The 24378-nt window shown below is 36.3% G+C and overlaps 1 protein-coding gene across 5 annotated transcripts in view; it reads left to right on the top strand.

Moving 5' to 3' along the window:
* Positions 1–24378, top strand: part of DACH2 (dachshund family transcription factor 2) — a 470115-nt gene that overhangs the window by 225052 nt on the left and 220685 nt on the right. For 4 of the 5 annotated variants that reach the window (XM_046672635.1, XM_046672634.1, XM_046672633.1 and 1 more), the window contains one exon: positions 4809–4921. In XM_046672635.1, the coding sequence (XP_046528591.1) occupies positions 4809–4921 (113 nt within the window). The remainder of the gene's footprint in view (positions 1–4808; positions 4922–24378) is intronic. The other variant, XM_046672632.1, reaches the window with a different exon arrangement.

Genomic DNA, 24378 nt, shown 5'->3' with positions numbered 1-24378 from the left:
ATACAATCCAGTGCAATAGTTAGACAAGTGATCAGTTTGCCAGCGCAGGGAGAAGATGGATTCAGGTTGCTGTGAGGTCAGAGTTTGTTTCTCTTCATAAACACTGAAAGGTCAGGTAGAGTTTAACTACCATTGGCATCCTTGAAATGTTGTAATAAATGTCAGACCTAAGAGATTATTATTAATCCACGATGCAATTAAAAGTCTTACTGTTCTGGCAAAAAGAGATTCTGATTTAATTTAAGAAGCACATCAAAAGTCAGAGCAGCATTCTCACAGTCAGGTAAACGACACCTTCAAAGTTAATGTCATTCTTGGTTTTTCTGGCTTCTAATGCAAGTGAAAAAAATGACACATTCAGGGACTATCCCAAGGGATTTTAAATATCAGTGATAGCTTTGAAAAGTGAATCCCGGGTCAGTGCTAACAGCTCGCACTTCAGGAATCCAGTTGCAGTGGTCTTTACGTGTTGCCGCTAATACCACCCTTAACTGCCACTATATCCTCAGCAATTTGCTCAGTTTGTCCCAGAATATTACAAGTGTTTCTTTAAAGAGTAGTGAGCCAAGCTTTCATTGAAGAGGATAACATGACTTGTGATTCCTCACTAAATCATGTGCTGACCATACGATTTATATTAAATGTCTTGAAGGCTCATGACATCACTAATTAATTTACTAACAAGACTTTTTTCTTTGAAGCAAAAGTCACTTACCTTACTCAGTTGCTTACTCCTTGATTCATATACAAACGGCTAATGACACGAAATAAAAATAACTCCAAAAGTGAAATTTTATAATCTTAATGAGCAAAGTATCAGCTTCTTTATCTATTACAACTAGGAATAGATATGTCATAGAATGTGTAATATCTTGTTGACACCAGAAGACCTATTCCATTTCCCTCTTAGGGAACTTCCAACTCTGGGTAGTTTATGAACTGCAAGGAAATGCTCTGACGGTAATCCACTTCAACTGCAGAAATATAAAATATTGTTGATATATATTTTAAATTGGTTTATTCTTTAATCTTAGGAAGCTGAGTTACTATTTCATATCCTCTAAAGAACTTTACAGAATGAAGAGGAAAATGCATAAGATAAATTATGTTAAAGGATGACCTAGACTCAGAGAAAACCATGAATCTTTGGTATAATTTCTCTCCAAACCACCTATAAATGTTGCACCTAATGTTGATTCTATAAAGCTGAAGCCCCAAAGATTTAGCTGAGCTATTTAATAAAAGTTTTGCTATTTCACGAGGTTGTTTGCCTGGCACCTTAACAACTTTCATTTATGGTGTTCATGGGTGATACATTCACTGAGCCATTCGAGTGGCAACTTTAAAAAAAGGCCTGTTTTATTTTACAGAGTACAAATAACCTTGTAATTAAACTGGAAACAAATAATTGCCAACAAGCAATTATCATTCAATTAAAGTGTAATTACATGGTTATTTGTGCCCTGTAAAATAAAGCATTATTGAAATCAGTAATGCAATCAATATTTTAGCAGAAACAGGATGCTGCAGTGATGGACCTTTTAACCTATGCTGATTAAATTGTCATCCAAATAACAGTTTCCTAGTTAAATCACCACATGTTTATTTGTCTTGATTAATATGTAAATATCTGCCTGATGCTAATAAAGCTCTTAAAGATAAGAAGTATGGCAGGATCATCTATCAAGAATGATCTTTCCCAACTTTCTACAGAGTCCTCCATAGTCTTTCATCATGTTGTCAGGCTCGTATTCTTTGAAAGGGAGTGCAGGACCTTTAGTGCTAGGAGTGTCTTACTACATGGGATCATTAGGTCTAAAAGTAAGAATAAAGCCATCTTATGTTAGTATGGAGTTCTATTGATTATAAAGCACTTTCACAAACTTGATTCTAATTAATTTACTCTAGGGGCCCAAGTCTTCTTTCCAAGAGTAAAAACATAGGTATCTGAACGTGACTGTTGCTCGCTGATACGTTTAAACAAGTTTGGAGGTAGATAATCACACAATCATACTCACTAAAGAGTTAATTTTAAATAACTGGCCAAACACACATCTCTATCACTAGATCACAAGCTCCTCAAAGACAGAAGCCATTCTAGGTTCTCATAATATATCGGTGAATAAACAAACCAAAACCCTTGTCCTTGTCAAGCTTACATTTTAACCTCTGTGACCCTGATAACTAGTACCGTGCCAGACACACACTGAATGGACATCTAGTGCATATTTGATTACTAGTTGAACACGTGATATTGCCACTACACATGTATACCTCCAGGGACCTTTAATCCTTGAGTGTATCTTGAAACTTTTCAGGAACTCTCAGAGATAAGACAGTAGAATCTACCTTTCTTTAACCTTGTACATAGCCAGATTTGAATGGATCATATTTTGAAGCACTTATAATTGCTGTGGAGTCCAGGACTTAAAAATGACTGTGTGATGATTAAATGATGCAACTGGCTTGCTATTCAAGTGGTCAAGGAGAATAGATCAATCTAAGGAATATTTAGAAGCCTTAGCAACAGTGAAATAGTATTTCCTATTATTATTAATTAATTGATTTAATTAACCATTTACCAGACCCTACTGTGTACTAGATACTATAAGAATTGCTCAGGATAGAGTGACAAAATCAGACATATGTGCTGCCTTCATGGAACATACATTCTAGTTGGGGAGACTCACAATTAATTTTATGAACATCATAAAATTATAAACTGAAAAGAATGTTAGGATGGAGAATATGATCTCCCTGGTTTATAGCATATGTAGTAGATACTAACCAAGCCATTTGTAGCATAAGCCATGAATTCTCCAATGTAGATCTGATGGTGGGCAATTTGACCAATTTTTTCAAATCTTGGAATTTGAGGTAGAACAGACCAGGAGGCCTCTAATGCATCCCAAGTCTGAGTCAGCTTATTGGAAAAGAGCTACTTCAAATTGTGAGATTGACCAAGAAATTTGGAAGAGAACTTATTAAACCTTATAGCTTTCAAAGTATACTATCAACAGCTGGCACGTTATATGGAAGTAGAGGGAGTATCAGGTTGCTCACTTCTGGAGGCAACCTGTCTGAAAGTGATGATGAGCATGAAGACAGCACTGAAATGTTTACACAGAAAAAGTACGAAGAGTGATCAGGTGGGCTTGAATAAAGTTAGCAGGCTTGAGTTCTGACAAATGGAAAGACATAAAGAAGGCACTTAGAAAGTGCAGATTGGTGTAGATTATTCAACAAAATGACATGCCTTCTAATGACTGGGTATACCCTGATGAACATTGTTCAGTGGTTTTGGGATCCTTTAGGGCATTTGAAGTAAATAACATTTGTCTTATCACTATTCCTTAAGAGAGTTAGGAAGCCATAAGACAGGGCAAGGGCAAGCAGAGTAACAACACTGAATTAAATAAAATAAATTATGGCCCAGAATCCGTAGAAAGAGGGAGAGGAGAGTTAGTGTATAAAATTGAAACATTAGATGAGAAAAACAGAATCTTTCATGCTAGATTGATATATAATATTGATATACAATGAAGGAAAATAACACCAGTGCAGAGTATGAAAAATGAACTGGGTAATGGTACCTCTGTGTAAGGTTGCTAGAAGTTGTCTTCATTTAAAAGCAGAGTTTGTCTTACATTGATGGAGCACTTTGCTACTGTGAAGTTGATAGAGTGAGGTTTAACTTAAATTTCTTTGTGAACCAGAAGTCATTCTGGAAATGTTCTCTATCTGAACCTCATATATTTTTGTGGCTTGGGTTATTTAATATAGTATTTTGCAGTATTTTGTCAAAATCCTATTATTCAGCTTTGTAAACTGCATTTCTACTAAAAAGCAACAGCAATATCTTAGGCAACATTAGAAAGTAATATTTGAAATATATTGGGTGCCTTGAGAATGACTTGATCCTAATGTTCGATGACTTATAAGTCTCTTCATTGTGGTGACAGCTTCCAAATGATGTATTCAGTGTACTGACTGTATTAGGGTACAAGTTGGAGGCCAGATACTGACTTTCTATTTCATTATTTTATGGATTAACATTTGCAACTGCAATTCCTGAACTGTTCACACTGGGGTGAAGAATGTTTAAATGGAATAGGTTAGCTTAGTGTTGTAAGTTTAGTCTCAATTCATCAGTTAGAAACACCAATCAACCTGTGAGAAAAGACAGCCTAGATTGCAAAGGTGGAGGGTTTTGTACGTACAGCCACTCCAAAAGAGTGCACTGCTGGTTATATAGCCTGGTTTAAAAAATAGGTAGGAGAAAACCTGCTGAGGGTGGGGGTCCTTTGTTCCTCATGGGCTCCCAGCAGCTGTGGAAATGCTAATGAACATCAGTTCTTATTCTGCATCTCTCAGCTCTTTACCCCTCACCTCTGGCATGCTGAGCAGAGACTTAATCACTCCACATTCTATACAGTCTTAATTCTGGTGAGTCACTATCTCAAATCTGAGTAGCATGTGTTATTACCAGGGATCAAGTATAGCTTTAAGGGCAGGGGGTAACTTTGGGTTTCTCACAACAGGTAAGCTGTATTGCAAAGTGCTGACTGGTAAACGGAATCTAAACTAGAAATTGATCTTTTATGGTTTTAATATTTGCCATGACTATGTTGGGAAATTTAGTGTAAAGGAAAGTATTAGTCTTTTAATAATCAATGAAAATAGTCTTTAATGTAAAATTCTATCACTCTTGGCAATTAAACAAGACTAGGAGGTAAATGTAGCAAATGATGGTATTTCCAAAAAGAGTATATTTGTAACCTGATCTTCGTTTGTCTGTTTTTCAACAGTTCAAGGCCTGGCAGGCCCCCTAAGCGTTCTTTGGGAGTGTTGCAGGACAATGCTCGCCTTCTGCCTCATTCAGTCCCAGGCCTCTTATCACCAGGACTTATCACTCCGACAGGTAATAAAATCCATCCAATGACCAGCCTTGTCTCTTCATACTGCCCAGCATTTGAAATAAACTAATATTGATCTAACTGCCTTGTCCTTCAGAGCTTTTCAAGCTCTACTAGAGGTTACATTATTGAATTTTTTGAGTATTCATGAAAACAGTTTTGTTACTCCAGTGACTCAAATCAAATGGACATGACTTTTAAAAAGAACTAATTGTTATTTCCTTACAGAAAATCTCTTTCAAGTCTTTACTGTATGTATGCATGTATGTTTTTGCGTCTTGGGGCAGGGATGGGGGCCAAACTAGCATTTTCTCAAAGCCTCCTATGGGATGCAGCATGTCTGCTTATTTATATGTCTCAGTAATATTCTTTTTGTTTTCAAAGGTTCTGGGCATCTGTGTCTCTTGTTTGGGTTATTACTATAGGTTAAAAAGCAGAAAGAAATGCATTTCTGGTAGAGAAGCCTTTTGATTAGAAAAGAAGCAAGTGCAGGTGGTCGTTGTCTTAAATAATGATTCAGTGTTTTTCATTGAACATTGTGATAAACAGTGCTCCCCTAAAAATACCAATCTCGGAAATTAACTTTGAGCTTTTCTGACTCTCTAAAACAGAACCTAAAGGTGCACAAAACACTTAGAAATAAGCTTAATATTTCTCTAATTGAACCTTTAAAAATCACTAAAGCTATTATGCGGCAGAAAATGAATTTAATGACAATGATATCTTTATAACTCCAATGCTAAAAAAATTTGTAAAGCACTTACTGTGTTTTGGGGATCAGGTACCAGGTAATGCAAAATTATATGAGTAGCAGCCCTTGTCACAGTAGACTTAGGGAGAAGGACATGTGATTTAATAATTGCATTAAAGTCTGATAGAGACTATAATACAAGCACATACAAGGTGCTATAAGATCACAGGAATGGGAGCAACTAAGTCAATTAAGTAAGTTGGGTAATGCCCAGAGAGATGAGACTTTGGAGCTATGACTTGTAGGCTGAGTGTTGGACAGTTGGAGAATTGGGAGTAAAACATTCCAGGCAGAGAGATGAGTACAGACAGATATACACTGATGAGAAAGAGCCTAGCGTACTAGGGAAAATAGCAATTAAGTTGAAGAGACTGGAGCAGAGATTTGTGGTGGGATACTCACAGCCAATACGGTTAGAGGAGAGAGAGTGGGAAAAGACAGCTTGTGAAGCTAGCTTTTTATTTATCATATTTAGCAGTTTACGATTTTCCCTGTTGACCAGTGGTTTCCAGAGAGTCTTTCAAAGACTTTCCTTACTGGCTGACATGGAGTTGGGGAAGTACTTTCAGGTTCCCCACTTCCATCTGAGTTAGAATTTTACATGTTCTAGTTCACAGAGAATTTTGTTTACAATTTTAAAAAAGCTGTTGTAGGTAAAAGGAACCACTGCTAAGGAACTGAGAAAATGTTCTAAAAACAATTGCTGTGGAGGATAAATAGCAATGAAGGCAGTGAAAGGAAGACAGGTCAGTTGCTACGGTTCAAGGGAGAAACACTGAGGACCTGAACTAAGGAAAATTCAATAGAGTGGAGCAGAGGTTCAGAGTGGTTCAGTAATCAGAATTAATCAAACTTGATAATTGATCAAAATTGAAGGTGAGAGGATGACATCTAGGGTGATTGATGTCTAGCTTGTGTGACAAGGTGGATGATGGTGTCATTAGCGAAGATAGAAAATTTAGGAAGAAACTCAGGCTTTGGGGGTTAGATAATGATTTTTTAGACTTCAAGTATTTATAAACAAATTCTGATACAAGAAGGAAGTAACCCTGTGTATATGAATAAATATAGAAGGGATAATAGTGCCTGAAATATATCTTGGTGCTCAATAAATGATAATCTATTTCTTGATTTCTAAAATACATTGACAGAGCCTAGAAATAGTACCATATAAATAACCAGATCTGTGTCTTGATTTTGAAGGAATGCATAGATGAAAGAAAAAAAAGGATTTTAAGTTGCCTTTAAGCTGATGTACTCTTGAGTAAACTTTAGTAGCTTATCTATTGAGGAAAACCTGTAATATATATTAAGTTTATATTAGGTACCAGGCACAAGTGCTAAATATTTTATATGCACTTCATTTAATCTTCATAATAGCTTTATGAATATTGTCTTCATTTTTCAAGTAAACAATATATGGCTCAGTGAGTTTAAATTAATTGCTTAAGGTCACAAAGCAATTGAGTGGTAGAACTGGGTTTCAAATCCAGATCTTTTAAACTCCAGAACCCATATTCTTTCATCATCATCATGATGTCTTTAGTACCAGTGAACATCTGGTCTGAGGCTTTCATCTCCTCCTAATTTACTTGGCATGTATGTTCCACCTCCTACAAGATAGTGCAGCCTCCTTCCTTGGATTAGAGCCTTGGCCTTCCCTTCTACAACTTGTATTTACCACAGTGGGAGCCACTGAAACAGAACTTCTCAATTCACCCTTTGCTTGTGCCTAGAATGAGATAATAGGGATAGATAAGGGGTTGAGTGGGGAAAGACACGGGCACTTCTGTCTAAAAGACAGATAGTAGAAAACATTTTAAACAAGGGAAGGAGGAGGAATCTCTACAGCTCTATAGTACTTCCTCTCCCTAGTTTACATGAATTTATTTTACATGCCCAAGAATATTCTACTCACCTATATTTAAATGTAAGGCAAAAAATACCCTGTAAAGCCAAGCAGAAATAATTCTGTGATTATGCATTATTTGGGATCAGACACACCACTCCTCCATTAGCAAAGATAATAGAGATGGAATCAATTCTCAATTTAGCTATCAGCAAGTTTCATATTTGATGTTATACTTACTATGCATTACAAACTTAACTTTATTAATTTTATTTAAAAATACTTTTGTAGAATTCAGTTGATATTTTTAATATGGTCTGTTATGGGTTGAGAATTTTCTTTTGTTTTCCAAATGATTATTGAATTGTTTTCCAATACTTTCCAGTTTTGGGTCCTTACGTAGCAAAATAATTTTTTGGGAAAGAAAAAGGTAATGTTATACCGCTTTGTATAATTTTATACACAACTGACAAATTAATTATTGAAAAGATTCTGGTGTAACCTTCTGTTTCAAAGCCATATGTGTGGAGAAACGCCTTTGAACCCTGCTAAGTTTGCCTAAGTAATGGAACATGTTCTACATTTGTTTATATTTTTTCTTTCCATTTGTAATTTGAAAATGGGGTCTAAAGGTAACAGAATGATCATGGTGTCTCTGCAGATATTGTGATGTTTTTGTATATTATTTTTGCTTTTAAATTGTTGCTTTCCCTCCAGCAGTTGTAAGCAAAAAAGGCTAGTGAAGAGGTTTAGAAATGGTTACAGCATCATCCTTAGATTTAAGAAGAGTTCTCAATTTATTCATATAGCTTGACATGTAAATCTTTTAAAATGCAGAATAATATCAGGTTTATGCTATGCTGTTTTATCTGCTTAGCGTAAAGGTAATTTCTTTTATTTTCTGTTTTTATGTGATTTTACTTCCTTTTTTGATTTGTATCTTTTCTCATGTCAAAGATGTTTTTCCTCTTGGTTATATTTCCCCTACATAATGGAACGTGATTCATTCAAACTCAACTAGTTCAGAATTTGAGATAATTCAGACAGTGGCTATGCTAAAGTCTCTATTATTAATAAAAGTACCTTATTTAAAAGTACGTTATTAAAATTATAAACAATAAATGTATATGTGTGTGTGTGAATATGCATGGGTGTAGGGTCATTAAAATACTTGGAAGGGCACCAGTCCTGCGGCACAGCAGTTCATTTCACATGTTCCACTTCAGCGGCCCGGGCTTTGCCGGTTTGGATCCCGGGTACGGACCTACACTGCTTGTCAAACCATGCTGTGGCAGGCATCCCACATATAAAGTAGAGGAAGATGGGCACGGAGGTTAGCTCAGGGCTAACCTTCCTCAAAAGCAAAAAAAAATACTTGGAAGGCTTAAATGTACTTAGGTACCTAAAATTCTTTAGCAAGATCTGCTTCTATACAAATAATCAGTATACTAATTACTGATGATAAGTCTTTATTCGCTAAGATAGGACACATAGGATCTATTTTTGACAATATTGTCTGATATTCATTTAGATATTATATCTATGTAACTATAGGCAGATACATCTATATCCACCTCTATCTACACATAAAGATATATATGCATTCATTCTTTTCATTGAACACATATTTATTGAACATCCTTTCTGCACCAAACAATATGAGAAAACATTATAATACATTAAAATAAAATTCATTTTGTGAGTCAGTTTTCCCAAATTCCATCCAGCCCTTTCCCCAGTTGTTATAAAATGGTGAAGTTTGCCTTCATATATTGAACTTCTGATATTGTCATCTCATGTTTCTGTCTCTGTTCCTATTGTACAATTCCTATCTTAATTCCCTGATAGCACAATACACAATAATCCTATTTTCTAGTAGTTTCTGTAACATCTTTTGCGCTATAGGGGGAGAAAGAGAAGGGAATATTATGCCCATTTTGCTCTGCCGCTCTGCGGAAGTGCTAATATCCCTGGATCATACTGAAAGGATGGATTAGTTGCGTGTGCCTTTGAATTTCCCCAAAGATGACTGCTCCCCTTTCCTCAGCTTATGAAGCATTTCAAATAGACAGATGTGGAATTTGGCCTGAGATTTAAACTGACAGCTTACAAGGAAGTAATGAAGTGCTTCAGACGAAATTCCTGTAGTGTTCATTCCTTAGAAGGTAGCAGATTGTTCAGCTGTTTTTCCTTCTAGCTACATTGTGGCAAAATAGCTTTAGGAATTTCAGCTGCCATCCAAGTCCCTGAGTAACTTGAGCCTGTGAAGATCCAATACAGTAATAGTAGCTACAACACTCAACTCAGCATTGGCAGAGCCATAAGTAGAATCCTGCCAAGTCTTGGCAGTGTGATGTCAACTTCATGATACGATATAATGCCAATTAGCCTGATCGCATCATTGGAATCAGTGTCCCTTCCTTTTCACGATGCATTTCATATTCTCACTTAGTTAGCTTGGATGCTAAGAAGTGGTCACAAAGAGGACAGAAAGATCCTAAGCCATTCTTTTGAGAGTGTAAAAAATGAGAGATCCATCTAGAAAAAAACAAACCAACTCTTTGATGGTTGATTTAAAACACTTCTGTTTCTATGACTATTTGGGGATTTTTCAGTGAGCAATATTGTAAAGCATGCTTCATGTCACACAAGTGGTAACTACTTTTATGTTGGTTCATTTTCCTTAAGTTATTTCTTGTGTGTTCGGGAAGAACCATTGGCCTACTAAGAGCCAGAGGTTAAATTAGTATTTCTTAACATAGAGCGCAGTTTAGACTAACATGCAATTACAATTTCTCTACTAAATAAAAAGTTTAACTACATGAGTTTAATAACAAGAACTCCATTTTTTATATTGGCTGAATCTGGGTTTCCCAAACCCCAATTTCTGTGTTAATGTCTCTCAGTGCTTTCTTTCTATGTGTATTATAATTATTTTAACTTAAAAATGTCTCCATCCAACTTTTTCAGACTCTTGCAAATAATTTTTGTCCTGCATGGGTGGGTCATAGAGCAGAAGTCATTGCTTATTTCCAATGTAGGTGGAAGGGAAAACTTGGGATTTAAGCAAACCTTACAGGACAATGATGATGATGATGATGATGATACTGATGAGCATAATGATGATGCTAATCTATATAGTGCTTTACAAAGCACTCCAACATCTTTAATGCGTGTCTATGTGTATGCATGTAGCTAAACTTGAAAAAGAACGATTTTCAAATGTTTTTTAATTTGATACTCTCAGCAATGCTGTAAACCTAGCATTCCTATTTCTGATTAGCAGATGAAGAAAATGAGTTTTCAGGCTGTTAAATGACTTGCCCCCAATCTCAGAGAGAGTAAGGAGTGGAGCCAGAATTTCAAATCCCATATCTCTTGACCATTAATATCATACTTTTACAAATACATTGAACTATATCTTTCATGCAAAAACTTATTGAAAATTTAAGCTATTCATCTCCAGGGTCATATCAGAACTGCTTAAGTTAAATATGAGAGATAAGATATCTGGTATTTTGGAAGTAGGAAATTCTTGGAATAATCCGTGTAATTAACCATTGGTGATTATATAACTTCAACAAAATAAAACTTTGATCATTTCTTTTTCTTTTTTGATCATTCTTATAGTAGTTTACGGTGTAGGGCAGCTAGTATAATTAGATGTGGCTGGAATTTTTCTTTCCAAAAAGTATAAAAACAATCTTCTGAATGATTGCAACCTACTTTTCCTGTAGAGAACATAACAGTTATAAATTGTTTCTTGTGACAATTCTTGAGTGAATTACTTTGATATATATGGCTAATGAATTAATATGATTCAGTTAATGAGAAATAGCAATGTTGCCAAACTCCGCTGGTCCGACCGCAATGCTGCTCCACATTTACAGTTGTAGTTTCCCCCTGTGTTGAGAGGATCACTGGTGACTAGGCACTGTCATTGTGATAAATGATCTACCCCACTGTGCCCTGCTTTCCATCTGGTCAATCCTCAAACCATCCCCAAATGAGAGATCTCATAAAAATCACATAGTCACAAGCCAAATCTAGTGACTTATAGAAAGACACATTTGCATCTCCAGGGCCCATCCCCCAACTCCATTTTCCCCATCATACACAACTTACATGAAATGAAATATGCAACTCCTCACTTACCACATGTGTCACTCCTCCAGTGTTTGCTCTTTATGCTGGCTTGCTTTTTCCCAGAGGAGAAAGAGTACATTTAAATAGCACAATAAAACTTTCCATTGTACAATATGCCCGACAGAGGATAAGCTGCCTTGTCACTACTTTATTTTATTGGAGGCAGTGGCTGGTTGTACTGAAATAAGCCATTATATTAAAGAATGTAGTTAGGTTAATCAAAAAATATTCGGTATAGTTATTAAAAAATATATTGAGTATCAATCATCCAAGGAACCCTACAGAGAAAAGCGTTTCCTATCATTTTCTATTAAAGAGGTAAAAGGTAGTAAGATTTAGCATCTATAGGCATCGCCTTCTTATTGTGACCAGCTATGAATAACAAAAGTAGCCTTAATACCTAGTTCCCATCTTTAAAAAAATCTGTAAACCATCCGATATCCTGCTTTTATTATCAACCAAAAGTTGGGGGTAGGGGTTGGTTATTGTGGTGTTGGTGTGTTGGTGAAAATGTTTTGTGTGACTTCTTTGCTCCCCTTTTTGCAATGTATAAACTCTGGATCATGTTTTGAACTTATTTTGTTTATATTCAATGTAGGCAAAATCCTGAGTGTTCTCAAAATGGCAAAATTTTTATTGTACATTACTACACACTATTGAGTCAGTGTATACAGTGCCCAAATCAGAGCTTAAAAATGCTATTAATATATGCTTTTACTCTCTGAGTGTTCTCATTTAATCCTTTTAATGTGCACCTGAAAGCGCCAGGTGAGAGTTTTTAAAAAATCTTTTGTAAAATAGATCCGGATTAGCAAATCATATGACATACTTCTTACATGATCACTAGAAATAAAATTTAGAATTCTGACTTTAAATGACAACATAAAAAGGGCCAGTTAAAATCTGACTCAGTGTTCTCTTTTCTCTGAATCCTCAAGAGTAGTGATGTTTTCTTTTTCAGTAGTGTTAACTTGTGTAATCCAAGGATCAATGGAGAACTGTCTTTTTAATCATATAAAAGACCCTTTTCTCCTTGCACCCTACATGAAGGTACATGAAGTAACTTAAATCACTGTAATAAAAATAAGTAAAATGGGCCATACAGGATAGCAGTGAATATTAAATTGAAATCAGGGTAAGAAAGAAGGGTGAGTTTCTCATATAGGACCAACATGGGGGAAAAAAAGAGCAATTGGTAATACAGTCATGTGTCTCTTAATGACAGGGATACGTTCTGAGAAATGCTTCATTAGGCAATTTCGTCCTTGTGTGACTATCATAGAGTGTACTTACACAAACCTAGATGGTTTAGCTTACTACATACCTAGGCTATATAGCATAGCCTATTGCTCCTAGGTTACAAATCTATACAGTATGTTACTGTACTGAGTACTGTAGGCAATTGTAACACAATGGTAAGTACTTGTGTATCTGAACATAGTATACCTACTAACTATAGATCTAAACATAGGAGTGGTACAATAAAAATATGTTATAAAAGATAAAAAACAGTACACCTGTATAGGGCACTTACCACGAATGGAGCTTGCAGGACTGGAAGTTGCTCTGGGTGAGTCAGTGAGTGGTGAGTGAATGTGAAGGCTTAGGACATTATTATACGCTACTGTAGACTATAAACACTGTACACTTAGGCTACACCAAATTTATAAAAAATTTTCTTTCTTCAATAATAAATTAACTTTAGCTTACTGTAACTTTTTTACTTTATAAACTTTTAAATTTTTTTAACTTTTTGACTCTTTTGTAATAACACAGCTTAAAACATGAACACATTGTACAGCAGTACAAAAATATTTTCTTTCTTTCTTTGTATCCTTGTTCTATAAGGTTTTTTTCTATTTTTACAATTTTTATTTAATTATTTTTTTTAGTTTTTAAACTTCTTTGTTAAAAAGTAATGGGGCTGGCCCCATGGCATAGTGGTTAAGTTTGGCATGCTTCACTTCAGTGGCCTGGGTTAGCTGGTTTGGATCCCGGGCATGGACCTACACTACTCATCAGTCATGCTGTGGCAGCAACCCACATACAAAGTGGAGGAAGGTTGGCACAGATGTTAGGTCAGGGCTAATCTTCCTCAGGAAAAAAAATGAAGACACAAACACACACATTAGCTTAGGCCTACACAGGGTCAGGATCATCAATATCACTGTCTTCCACCTCCACATCTTGTCTCACTAGAAGGTCTCCAGGGGCAGTAACACACATGGAGCTGTCATCTCCTGTGATAACAATGCCCTCTTTTAGAATACAGCCTGAAGGGCCTGAAGGTTTGTTTACTCCAGCATCACCACAAACAGGTGAGTAATGTCTTGTGCTATGATGTTACAATGGCTACAATGTCACTAGGCAACAGGAATTTTTCAGCTTCATTATACTCTTATGGGACCACTGTTGTATATGTGGTTTGTTGTTGAGTGAAGTGTCATTGTGTGCCTCATGAGGGTAATCGGTGGGTAGAGGGTCATCATATGCATATGTGGATTGCGGCCTATGTATCATTATTTGAAAAAGACAGAAAGGCCCTTGCTACAAATACATTCTTTAAAAAAAATTTTTTGTGGCATAACTAGAATAGAACAAACTGCATATATTTAAGTGTACAATTTGATGTTTTGACTTATGTGCATACCCACAAAACCATCAACACAATCAAGATAGCGAGCATATCTATTTCCTCCCAGTGCCACATCCCTCCTTCCCTGTCTGTCTCCCAGGCAACCACTGATGTGCTCTCTGTCACTACAGTTTGTTTTTTCCAAAGTTTTATATGAAGGGAATCATAGAGTATGCATTATTTTTTGTCTGACTTCTTTTACTTAGCATAATTATTTTGAGATTCCAAATTTTTGTGTGCATTAATAGTTCTTTCATTTTTATTGCTGAGTAGTATTCCATGGTATGGATGCACCACAATTTATTTAAACATTTCTCTCTTGTAAACATTTGTTTCTAAGTTTTTGGCTATTATGAGTGACACTGCTTTAAGCTTTCATTTACACATTTTCACGTGGATATATGTTTTCACTTCTCGAATAAACATGGGAGTGGGATTACTTGATTGCATGGTCAGTATATGATTAAGTTTATAGGAAACTTTAAAACTGTTTTCCAAACTTGTTGTACCCTTTTACATTCCCATCAGTGTATGAGAGTTCCAGGCGTTCCATATCATTGCCAACACTTGGTATGGTTGGTCTTAGAAAAACAGTCTTTAACAACCTATGCCTGAATCCTGAGTTCAAGCATTTGCACCAAACACTGTCTCCTGTTTAAAGGTTAATCCTTGAATTAAGGTAAGTGATACTTTGTTTAATCATGTGACCTTAGTGGAAATAGGTATTCGTCTCTGCCTAAATACAGGTTTATAATCAATGAGGAATGGAGACTGAGGACCAGGGTGAAGGGCGTATCCTTTGGGGGTGATCAGTGGTTTGTTTCTGTGCAGCATCATGGACCTTGACATTGTGAAGTGGAACAAAAGATTGGGCAGGGGCGAGAAGCCAATGATAGAGAAAGTGGAAAGATGACCCAAACAAGCGCCTTCTATTTCATAGTTTTGCCTAGAGTCAGCCTAGGGGGGAAGTAGACAAATACCTGCAAGCTGAAAGTTAGAGTCACACTTTGACTTTGTTATGTCACACAGTTGGCTTTTTGATCAGGATCGCGCTTGAAAGCTGAAATGTAAGTTTCTGGGCAAAAACAAGCAACTTCCTACAAGGCTAAAGAAGAAGGATAATTTTCTTTGAATTCACTTTTCAGAAGGGTCTTATGAAAAGAGCATACCCTTTGGGCTTAGGTACTTTGGTCAGAAGGGATAAAAGACCCATGTCTAGTTTTCCAGGAAAAACTCTCAAGATATTACACCTCATTGTGAGAATGTGAGTTGAATTAAAAGCATAATTAAAGTAATTAGATAAATAGATTGATAAATGGGTTAATAAATGGCAAAGAACATTGTCTTTAACTGTGAGAAATGTGTGGTATTCCATCACACTATCAAAGTAAAACCAAAGTTTGAAGTCAAACATTTTCTAGTGTGTATTTTAGTGAAGAATATATGATTGATGGAAGTGCACCTTTTCATTTTCAGAGCATAACTTCTATGCCTATTACTTTTTTTTAAGTTGTGTCCCAAGCTGATGTTTGAGATCTATACATTTGATTTTATTTTAGGACCAGAATATCTGTTGAGTGTTTTGTGAAAGATAACTAAAATGACTGAGGGCATGGAGAGGCTTGCATATGAAATAAGCTACACATGAATGCCTTTAGACGAGATAGACAAAATTTAAAAATGAATATGGTCTAGGGGCTGGCCCCGTGGCCGAGTGGTTAAGTTCGTGCGCTCCGCTGCAGGAGGCCCAGTGTTTCGTTAGTTCGAATCCTGGGCGCGGACATGGCACTGCTCATCAGACCACGCTGAGGCGGCGTCCCACATGCCACAACTAGAAGGACCCACAACAAAGAATATACAACTATGTACTGGGGGGGCTTTGGGGAGAAAAAGGAAAAAATAAAATCTTTAAAAAAAAATGAATATGGTCTAAGTATATTACCAGTTAAAGACATGCACTGAGTGATTGAAGACCTGTTCACCAGTTTATAGACTATGAAATAAATATCTTGAAGATTAGAGGAGGAAATAAGAGTAATACAGGAAAACTTTACAGACTGAAAGGGAGAGAGAGAGATTTATTTTCTGGTTTAAAAGTTTGTTTATTCCAATTATCGTCCAGTTCAAGTTCTGTTAGAACTTATTGAGATACAAAGTCATAGAGAGTGATTAAGAAACCTCAGGGATGTTCATGATAAGCCCATTTGTTTCTAAAGGTGACATCTGTTGAAGTTAATGATCACAATTTCCCACAAGTCATCCTTGTGTATCCTGTTAGAGATAGAACAAAAGGAAGATCTATCTTTTTATGACAGTGCTTTCATTGTTCATTTTTAAAGGGATAACATTATTTAAAAGAGGCATGTAAAACAAAGTTCTTTTTTCCTTTTGTATGTCTTTTGAGGAATGCCAGCTAAAGCAGTACATTTGCTAATATATGTTTGTTCATTCGACCAGCAATGAACCATCATTTAATAGCTTACATTATTGCAATTAATTTTATATTAGTACTTTCAACAAATAATAACTAAAATTTTCAGATAGCTTCTACGAATATATGGTAGATTTTCAAAATTAAATGTAAAAATTAGCTGAAGATAAAACACGTAGCTTTCATAATTGTGTCCTTATTTAAAATCCCAAAAGGATGTTACTTTAACAGTAGTCTTACTTGTAGTCAACAGATCAGCCCTCATCTAACACTTCTTATGTTTCAAAAATACAGATCTCTTATTATCCCTTGCTTGAAACTCTTCTAAGCCCTTTCATTGGCAACAAAATTAAGTTCAAATTCTTGTGGGGTTTTTTTTGTTTGTTTGTTTTAAGGAAGATTAGCCCTGAGCTAACTACTAACGATCCTCCTCTTTTTTGCTGAGGAAGACTGGCCCCGAGCTAACATCTGTGCCCATCTTCCTCTACTTTATATGTGGGACGCCTACCACAGCATGGCGTGCCAAGCGGTGCCATGCCGGCACCTGGGATCCGAACTGGTGAACCCTGGGCCGCCGAGAAGCGCTAAGAAGCGGCCCTAAGTTCAAATTCTTTAACATGGAAAAAGAGTCTTTCTGATCCTGCCTCAGTATAGCTTTCTATCCTCACCTCCCACAACTCCTTCCTCAAATACTATGTACTGTATGACCTCATTAAATTTCTCTCTATTCTTCAGATACCCCATGGTCTTTCACACATCAGTGGCTTTGTGTATGCCCTTTCTTCTGGTCTGCCCTATTTATGAAGGTGAGCAGGACCTTATTATCAATACAGAATCTCCTTTTTTTTTTTAAAGATTTTACTTTTCCTTTTTCTCCCAAAGCCCCTGGGTACATAGTTGTGTATTTTTAGTTGTGGGTCCTTCCAGTCGTGGCATGTGGGATGCTGCCTCAGCGTTGGCCCCAAGAGTGGTGCCATGTCCGCACCCAGGATTCGAACCAGCAAAACCCTGGGCCACCGAAGCAGAGCACACGAACCCAACCACTTGGCCATGGGGCCGGCCCCCTAGAATCTCTTTTGACATGAGAACCTCTGAATTAGTATAGTGGGATATTAATTATATACCATTATTTTATTCTCTTTAAAAATAAAAGTAAAATACTTGGATAGTGTGACCATTTTTGTCAATTTACTATGAGTATCAAGTTCTTTCAATAAAATTATTTAATGAATAATTTTTGAGCACCAATTACATTTTCGACTCTTATAAGCTCTTTGATGTCACTTATTGTATGCCATATTAAGGTTTTGATTCCAGAATGGCAGGATCAAGGATGCCAGGTAAATCTGATGATATCTCTGGCATGTCAAGTGTATGCAAAAGAAAGAGCTTCTATGATGACATCTCCATTGATTTGATTACTTGAAAAAGCCACTGCCAACCTTTGTGGATTCCTAGGAATTACTACACATGCTCTGCTACCCAGAAAAATGGACTGGCAGCTTGAGACTGTTAAAAGTAGTCTGGAACATTGATTCGTCTGCCAGCAGATTCCCTATAGCCTCATTACTTATTATTTTTAATTTATTGATTTGAAGCCTCAGTCACTTGTCTGCAGTATCTCATGACAGAATTGGGGAGATCAACTGGAAGGCAAGTAGAAATCAAAGATGATGGGAGGGAAAGTACCCCAAGGTGAAGCCTCACCACGGTATGACTACAGTTGTATGGAGTTATAGGAAGACAGAGAAGAAGTTAATTGGCCTTTTGTGTTTGTCTAGTTAGGAAAAATTGTGGGTTGCGTGCAGTGTTTCTGTTCATAGGATAGAAAACTGAAAAATTATTTCTGAATTTTATCATCTGTATTAGATATAGTAGGATGACAAACGAATAGGTAAGGAATTAACAAACTGTTTGAAACAGACAATGGTGCCTTCTCTTTCACTAACATTCTTCCATATCAATCAAACAAAAATAAAACACCTACATGCATTGAATAGTTTACTGCCCAACAGTTTGCAATCTAGCCCTACTAGTCAGACCATATTTGACTTGAGCTAAATCGTGCATAGATTATATTTATCTTTCTTTCCAGACTCAGAAGTGCTCCCTTTCCTTTCTATGGCTGATCTATTCAAGAATTAAACTCTATTTAATGTAGCCTCATAACTTTACTAAAATCCTTTCTCTTTTTTAATTGTTTATTTCCCTTTATGGATCTTCAGTATTTGACTGTGCCTCCTACTTCTTGATAACCTTGTATGGTTTTGGCTTTATGATTGTACACTATTCCTAATTTTTATCCTAACCTGTCCTATTTTCTGCTTCCTTTACTTTTTGTACCTTTCAAATGTTATTTGAAGCAACTTAATAACTACTTGTTAGTTTAAATTGAATTTATCTTTTTTCAAAATAATTAGTCTTAAATTTTCAATTTGTCCTGTCAAATTTACATTGATCCTCAACTAAATGCATAACAAAGAAATCCAGTTATCTGATTACGTTGAACATGTTTATAATTTGCCCATCACATACAAATTTCCTTAGTACAAGCAAAGAGATGGAAAGGACAGCCAATATGTAGACATTTCTCAATTAATTTTGATGTTCCAAACAACATATGATTAAAAGTTATTCATAGTTTTGTTTGGAAAACATGGTTTTAGTTTTTATGTTTTTTGAGGTGGAAGTAGTAAATTCATCTGTGTAATGTCTTGTTCATTCAACTCATTCATTTAGCATTTAGTCGGTGTCTGTTATGTGCCTAGAAATGAAGAATTAAAGTTTAGTATGACATGACCCCTGCCTTCAAAGAACTAATCCTCCAGATTGAGAGAGTGTCCCAATAAGTAAGCAGTCATGAGACAATTTTATTTAAGTCTCTTTGCATCTGAAAGAGACTGAGAATATATCAGACCAAAGAAATAGTTATGTGGTAGAAACCTCAGAATGTGTGGAGACAGGGTTTACCTTAACAAGCAGGTGGGGTGCATCTCTGTGAGTGTAAGAATACTGAGTGAAAAAATGGAGAGAGTGGTGATATACCTTCCGAGAGAGACATCAGTGTTCATCATAGGTGTGGATCCTTTTGAAGACAGCTTCAGAAAGAACATCTTGAGGGTATCACCTTCCCATTGCATTTTATAATAAGTTGAAACTGTTTATTTTGTTGTTGATGGTGATTGCTCTTTTAAGTGTGCACAGTACTTTAGAGATTTAAAGCATATTTTGGTGACTATTACCTCATCAAATCCTTCAAGGTAGACAGAGTGGAGTTTTTATCGTCACATTTTTGCTGATGAAGAAACTGAGGCCTAGAGAAGTTAAATGATTTGCTCAAGAGTACATAGTTCACAGTAGTAGAGCCAAAATAGAAATGGAAATTTTCTGACTCCATGTTTAGTGCTGTTAAAATGGCAAAAGAATGGAAACTGTGCTATTGAGAACTGAGTGAATGCATTTAAATGTGAGGCACATAGCGATGTTATATGACTAATACTATCACTCTGAGCATATTATTCGTTCTTTTCTCTGCCTGACTTTCCTCATCTGTAAAATGGAGATAGTTATAGTGTAGACTTATGAGTGTACATGTGTTGTAAGAGTCAAATGATTTTATGCATGTAAATGACTTAGCATAGTGTCTGGCATAATAAACATTGAATAATGGTCAGCTATTGCTATCATCATTATGATTTGGGAAGTCTGACTTAAAATCATGTAACCATGGCACAAAAGTACTATATTACAGCTGACTCATCTGAAAGGGATCTTTCCATCTAGAGCTTGACTTGGGAGGTTTAAAAGTCAGTGAAAGTAATTTATTAAAAAAGTGAATGGCTGCAAAATTATGGTCATAAAGCAGTCTCATTTTTCTCAACCTATAAAAAGTTATAAAAGGATGATAACATTCTTAACTGTGGTAAACTCAATACATATTTAAACATCTACGTTTAAACACAACATTATTTGACGTTTTGTCTGGGCATTTTAGAGAATGCTTTTGATTCCTCATTTTTCTGCTCCTTGGTAGTTGCTACCTGCCAATTTTCAGATGGTCCTAACCACCTCTCAGCTTACCTCTTTGTACATTTGTGGGAAATCAGGAGCAGGCAGTATGTGTGAATATTTAGCAGTCTACACTGGGCCTGCTCTCTGAAATAAAATGCCAGGAAGATCACAAACTGAGAAACAGGATGTTAAATGTGAAAGACCCTGAGGACAGAGGCTACAACGATGATGCCAAGAACACATGCATCACTTAACCTACGTGAGAGACACCACCCCCTTCAGATGCATTTTTGCAACCACATTTGTATGCACAAGAAGTAGCCCAATCGGCGGAGTCATTGTCAGACGTGAAGAATGACAATATGTCTCTTGATCTCTTCTGCTGGCACATTCAGAGGAGTCACATCTTTTGGTGAAAATCCAAATTGTGGCTGCTGATCTGGAAATTAAATTGTTGGACTGATAGCTGTTCCTCAGTCGGAACAGAGGAAGAGTTATTTATTTATTTTGTGTAGCATAGAGCTGATTAACTTCGTCTCAAAATTACAAACTCCAAATTAGATAAATATTTGCTTTATGTTGTAATTTTTAGTGTTATGATTGCTATAATTTGTTGCTATTCTGACAGGCTGTGAAAAAGATGTGGGTCTTCACTACATAAAAATACAATAAATTAACAGCAACTACTGTGCTAGAGAAGTAATAGTCCATCTGTTTACGAAAGCTGATGGGGTGCCTGCTTGGCATCCAGGAATGTTAGGACTAAACAAAGTTTCCCTCCAATAATGAATATCATCTCTCACTCTTTAGCCCTTATGAGCCAAGGGACTGAAATATTCATGACCAAATGCTTACCTGTGAAAAAGCCATGTATTGCAAAAATGTGGGTGCTGATATCATGATTACAGTGTTTGCTTAAGTCTATAAATCAGAAACACATTGGCGTGTAAAGCAGACTTCTTTTCTTGCTTTAAAACCAATTTTTGACTAAACACATATCAGGTTTTCATTCCTATTATATTGAATTTGCAAAATGCAAGAGAATATGTAATTGTTGCTTGCTGGTACTAGAATATGTGCTCCATACCACGCGGGTTTGGCCTCTGTGATAGTGCTTCTTTGCATCTATACAGAGTAATAGTTGCTTTCCTCCCACCCCAGTTTGTAGACTCATTGTGGTCCGAGTCTGTTTTGTTCCGTCCCATCCCTCCTCCCTGCCAGTGTCTAGCACTGCACATTGTCTTGAATAGATGCTGAATATGTGTTTGTTTGTTAAGTTGAAACATGCATATAAAGGTATGTGATTAAATAGGCTAGACCCAAAAAAAGAGGTAAAACTTGGTCACCTATTAACTCTTTGTCCTTAATACAAAGAAAACCGAGGCCTCCTTAGGTTACCATTTGTATACCTTAATTTGAAAAATGGAAAAAGGAAAATGTCTGATTTTAGTCTAAGAGTTATTATTAAAAAACAGGGCAAAGACATCAATAATACTAAATTCACTTGAGATTATATTTAGGAGTAAAAAGTAACATTACTGAGCACTCTGTATGCCCGATGCTGTACTATACACACTGTCTCATTTAATCTTCACAACAACCATATGACATAGGTACTCTTATTATTCTGATGGTATAAAGAAATTGTGCCACGGGACTAGGAGCGTGATGTGACTTTTCCAAGAATTAATCTGCCATGAATGTTGGCTATAAGATTTCAGCCCAGGAGTCCTGGTTCCAGAGCTTGTACTCCTAACCCCTGAGTGGATAAAACAAAAAGGAACTTTTTTTTGAGGGTTGGGGGTGATTAATCAATAGCTGAAGAATTTGGAAGTATTTATACTTTAGAATAAAATCTCCATCTCCAGCTAATACTTACCCCATTATTTTACTTCGAACAATTCGTTTGTTTGTTTGCAGAGACAATGATGTAAAGATGTAGGGCACTCTGTCACTCTGTCTTCCCTTTTTTGTGTGCCCTTTGTCTGTTTCTTTGCTTGTTTGCTTCTCCACCAGACAGGTAGGAAAGAAAAAGAAAGTGAAATTCCCTGAAGCAAGAGTAAGGTATCAGATTTATCTTGGCATTTTAATCACCCTTCCACTCAATAACACAGATAATCTAGAATTTCATATAATCCCTCCAGTCTTAAAAATTTAACTAAGGGCAAAGATTTTAAAGTGATTTAGAGCTGATGGCCTTTTTTGTAAACATCAAAATTTTCTTCCAACTCTCAGTCTATTCTAGGAAGTTAGATACATAATGTTCATCTGCTATTTGCATATCTACAATTTAAATTAGAAATGAGACATTTATTAGGAAAAATAGACTTTATTAAGAGAAGGTCATATTACATCATATTTTTGTAACTGAGAAATATGGGAAGATTGAAAAGTGAACCCTCAGGGCCGGCCTGGTGGTGTAGCGGTTAAGTTCATGCATTCTGCTTCGGCAGTCTGGGGTTTGCCAGTTCAGATCCCGGGCACGGACCTATGCACTGTTCATCAAGCCATGCTGTGGCAGGCATCCCACATATAAAATAGAGGAAGGTGGACACAGATGTTAGCTCAGGGCCAATCTTCCTCAGCAAAAAGAGGAAGATTGGCAGTGGATGTTAGCTCAGGGCTAATCTTCCTCAAAAAAAAAGTGAACTCTGAAAGGAAAGAATAACCTCAAAAAGTGAAAGATATAATCTTTCATAAGTCTTAGTATATTGAAAGAGTATTTCTACACTGTCTTATTAAATTAGGCAAGATTGCTTTTTCATTTTACTAATACAGATGATTTGTAAGGCTGCGTACTTTATTCCTAAGGAAAAACAATGGATGAATCATATCATAGAATATGAAATAAAACATAGGCTAAAATAATAGTAATTTAGATGGAATTTAATAGTATTTGTTATTTTTCAATTATTTTTGTAGCAGGTTTTTTCCTTTAATGGCTCAATTAATGTGGGAATAATTCATGTGCAGATTGATTGGCTACGCCTTTCAAATACACTATTTCTGAAATTCCACCAGCAGGTGGATTCAACTAAGGCAGGCAATGTTTAATGTTTGGCTTAGTGAGCTGATCCTCTTGTATCTGAAACCTCTCCAACTTTCCTTTTCAAACTGTTGGTGATGGGGGCAGATGCCTCTTGGCTATTGTTTGCCAATATCTACTTATCTACTTTTTTTTTGCACTTATAGACCAATTGAATTGTGTCCACTTTTACTTTCCTTAATAATAGTACTGTGGGACTTGATCCTGTCCCCCCTTTCCCTGGTTGTGTCAACCTCACTCTCAAAACTCCTTTACCTGGACATTGGACCTATAGAGTATGGAAAAATTTGGGCCATGCACCTGTGGATTAGATGCACCTGTTTTTAGTGACGGGATAAAAGCAATGTAAAATTCTCCAATGTCCCAGTCTAGTTGTTTTGCCTGATGCCCCTGTGACATCCCGGAGAGTCTCCATTGTGTAAAAGAAAGAAGTCAATTTCTGGAAGCAAATGTATGTGCATGCAATGAAATGTTATTGAACACCTACTAAGTACATGGCAACTAAAATAAACCGTGGGAGTTTCCTTCGATGGTATTTATAATTTCATCAGTCAGTGAGAATGTCTCTTATGCATTGGTAATAAATTTAGCAA

The sequence above is a fragment of the Equus quagga genome, chromosome 10, assembly GCF_021613505.1.
Source record: "Equus quagga isolate Etosha38 chromosome 10, UCLA_HA_Equagga_1.0, whole genome shotgun sequence".
In the NCBI taxonomy this organism is placed as follows: Eukaryota; Metazoa; Chordata; class Mammalia; order Perissodactyla; family Equidae; genus Equus; species Equus quagga.
This window is presented reverse-complemented; position numbering and strand designations above follow the sequence as displayed.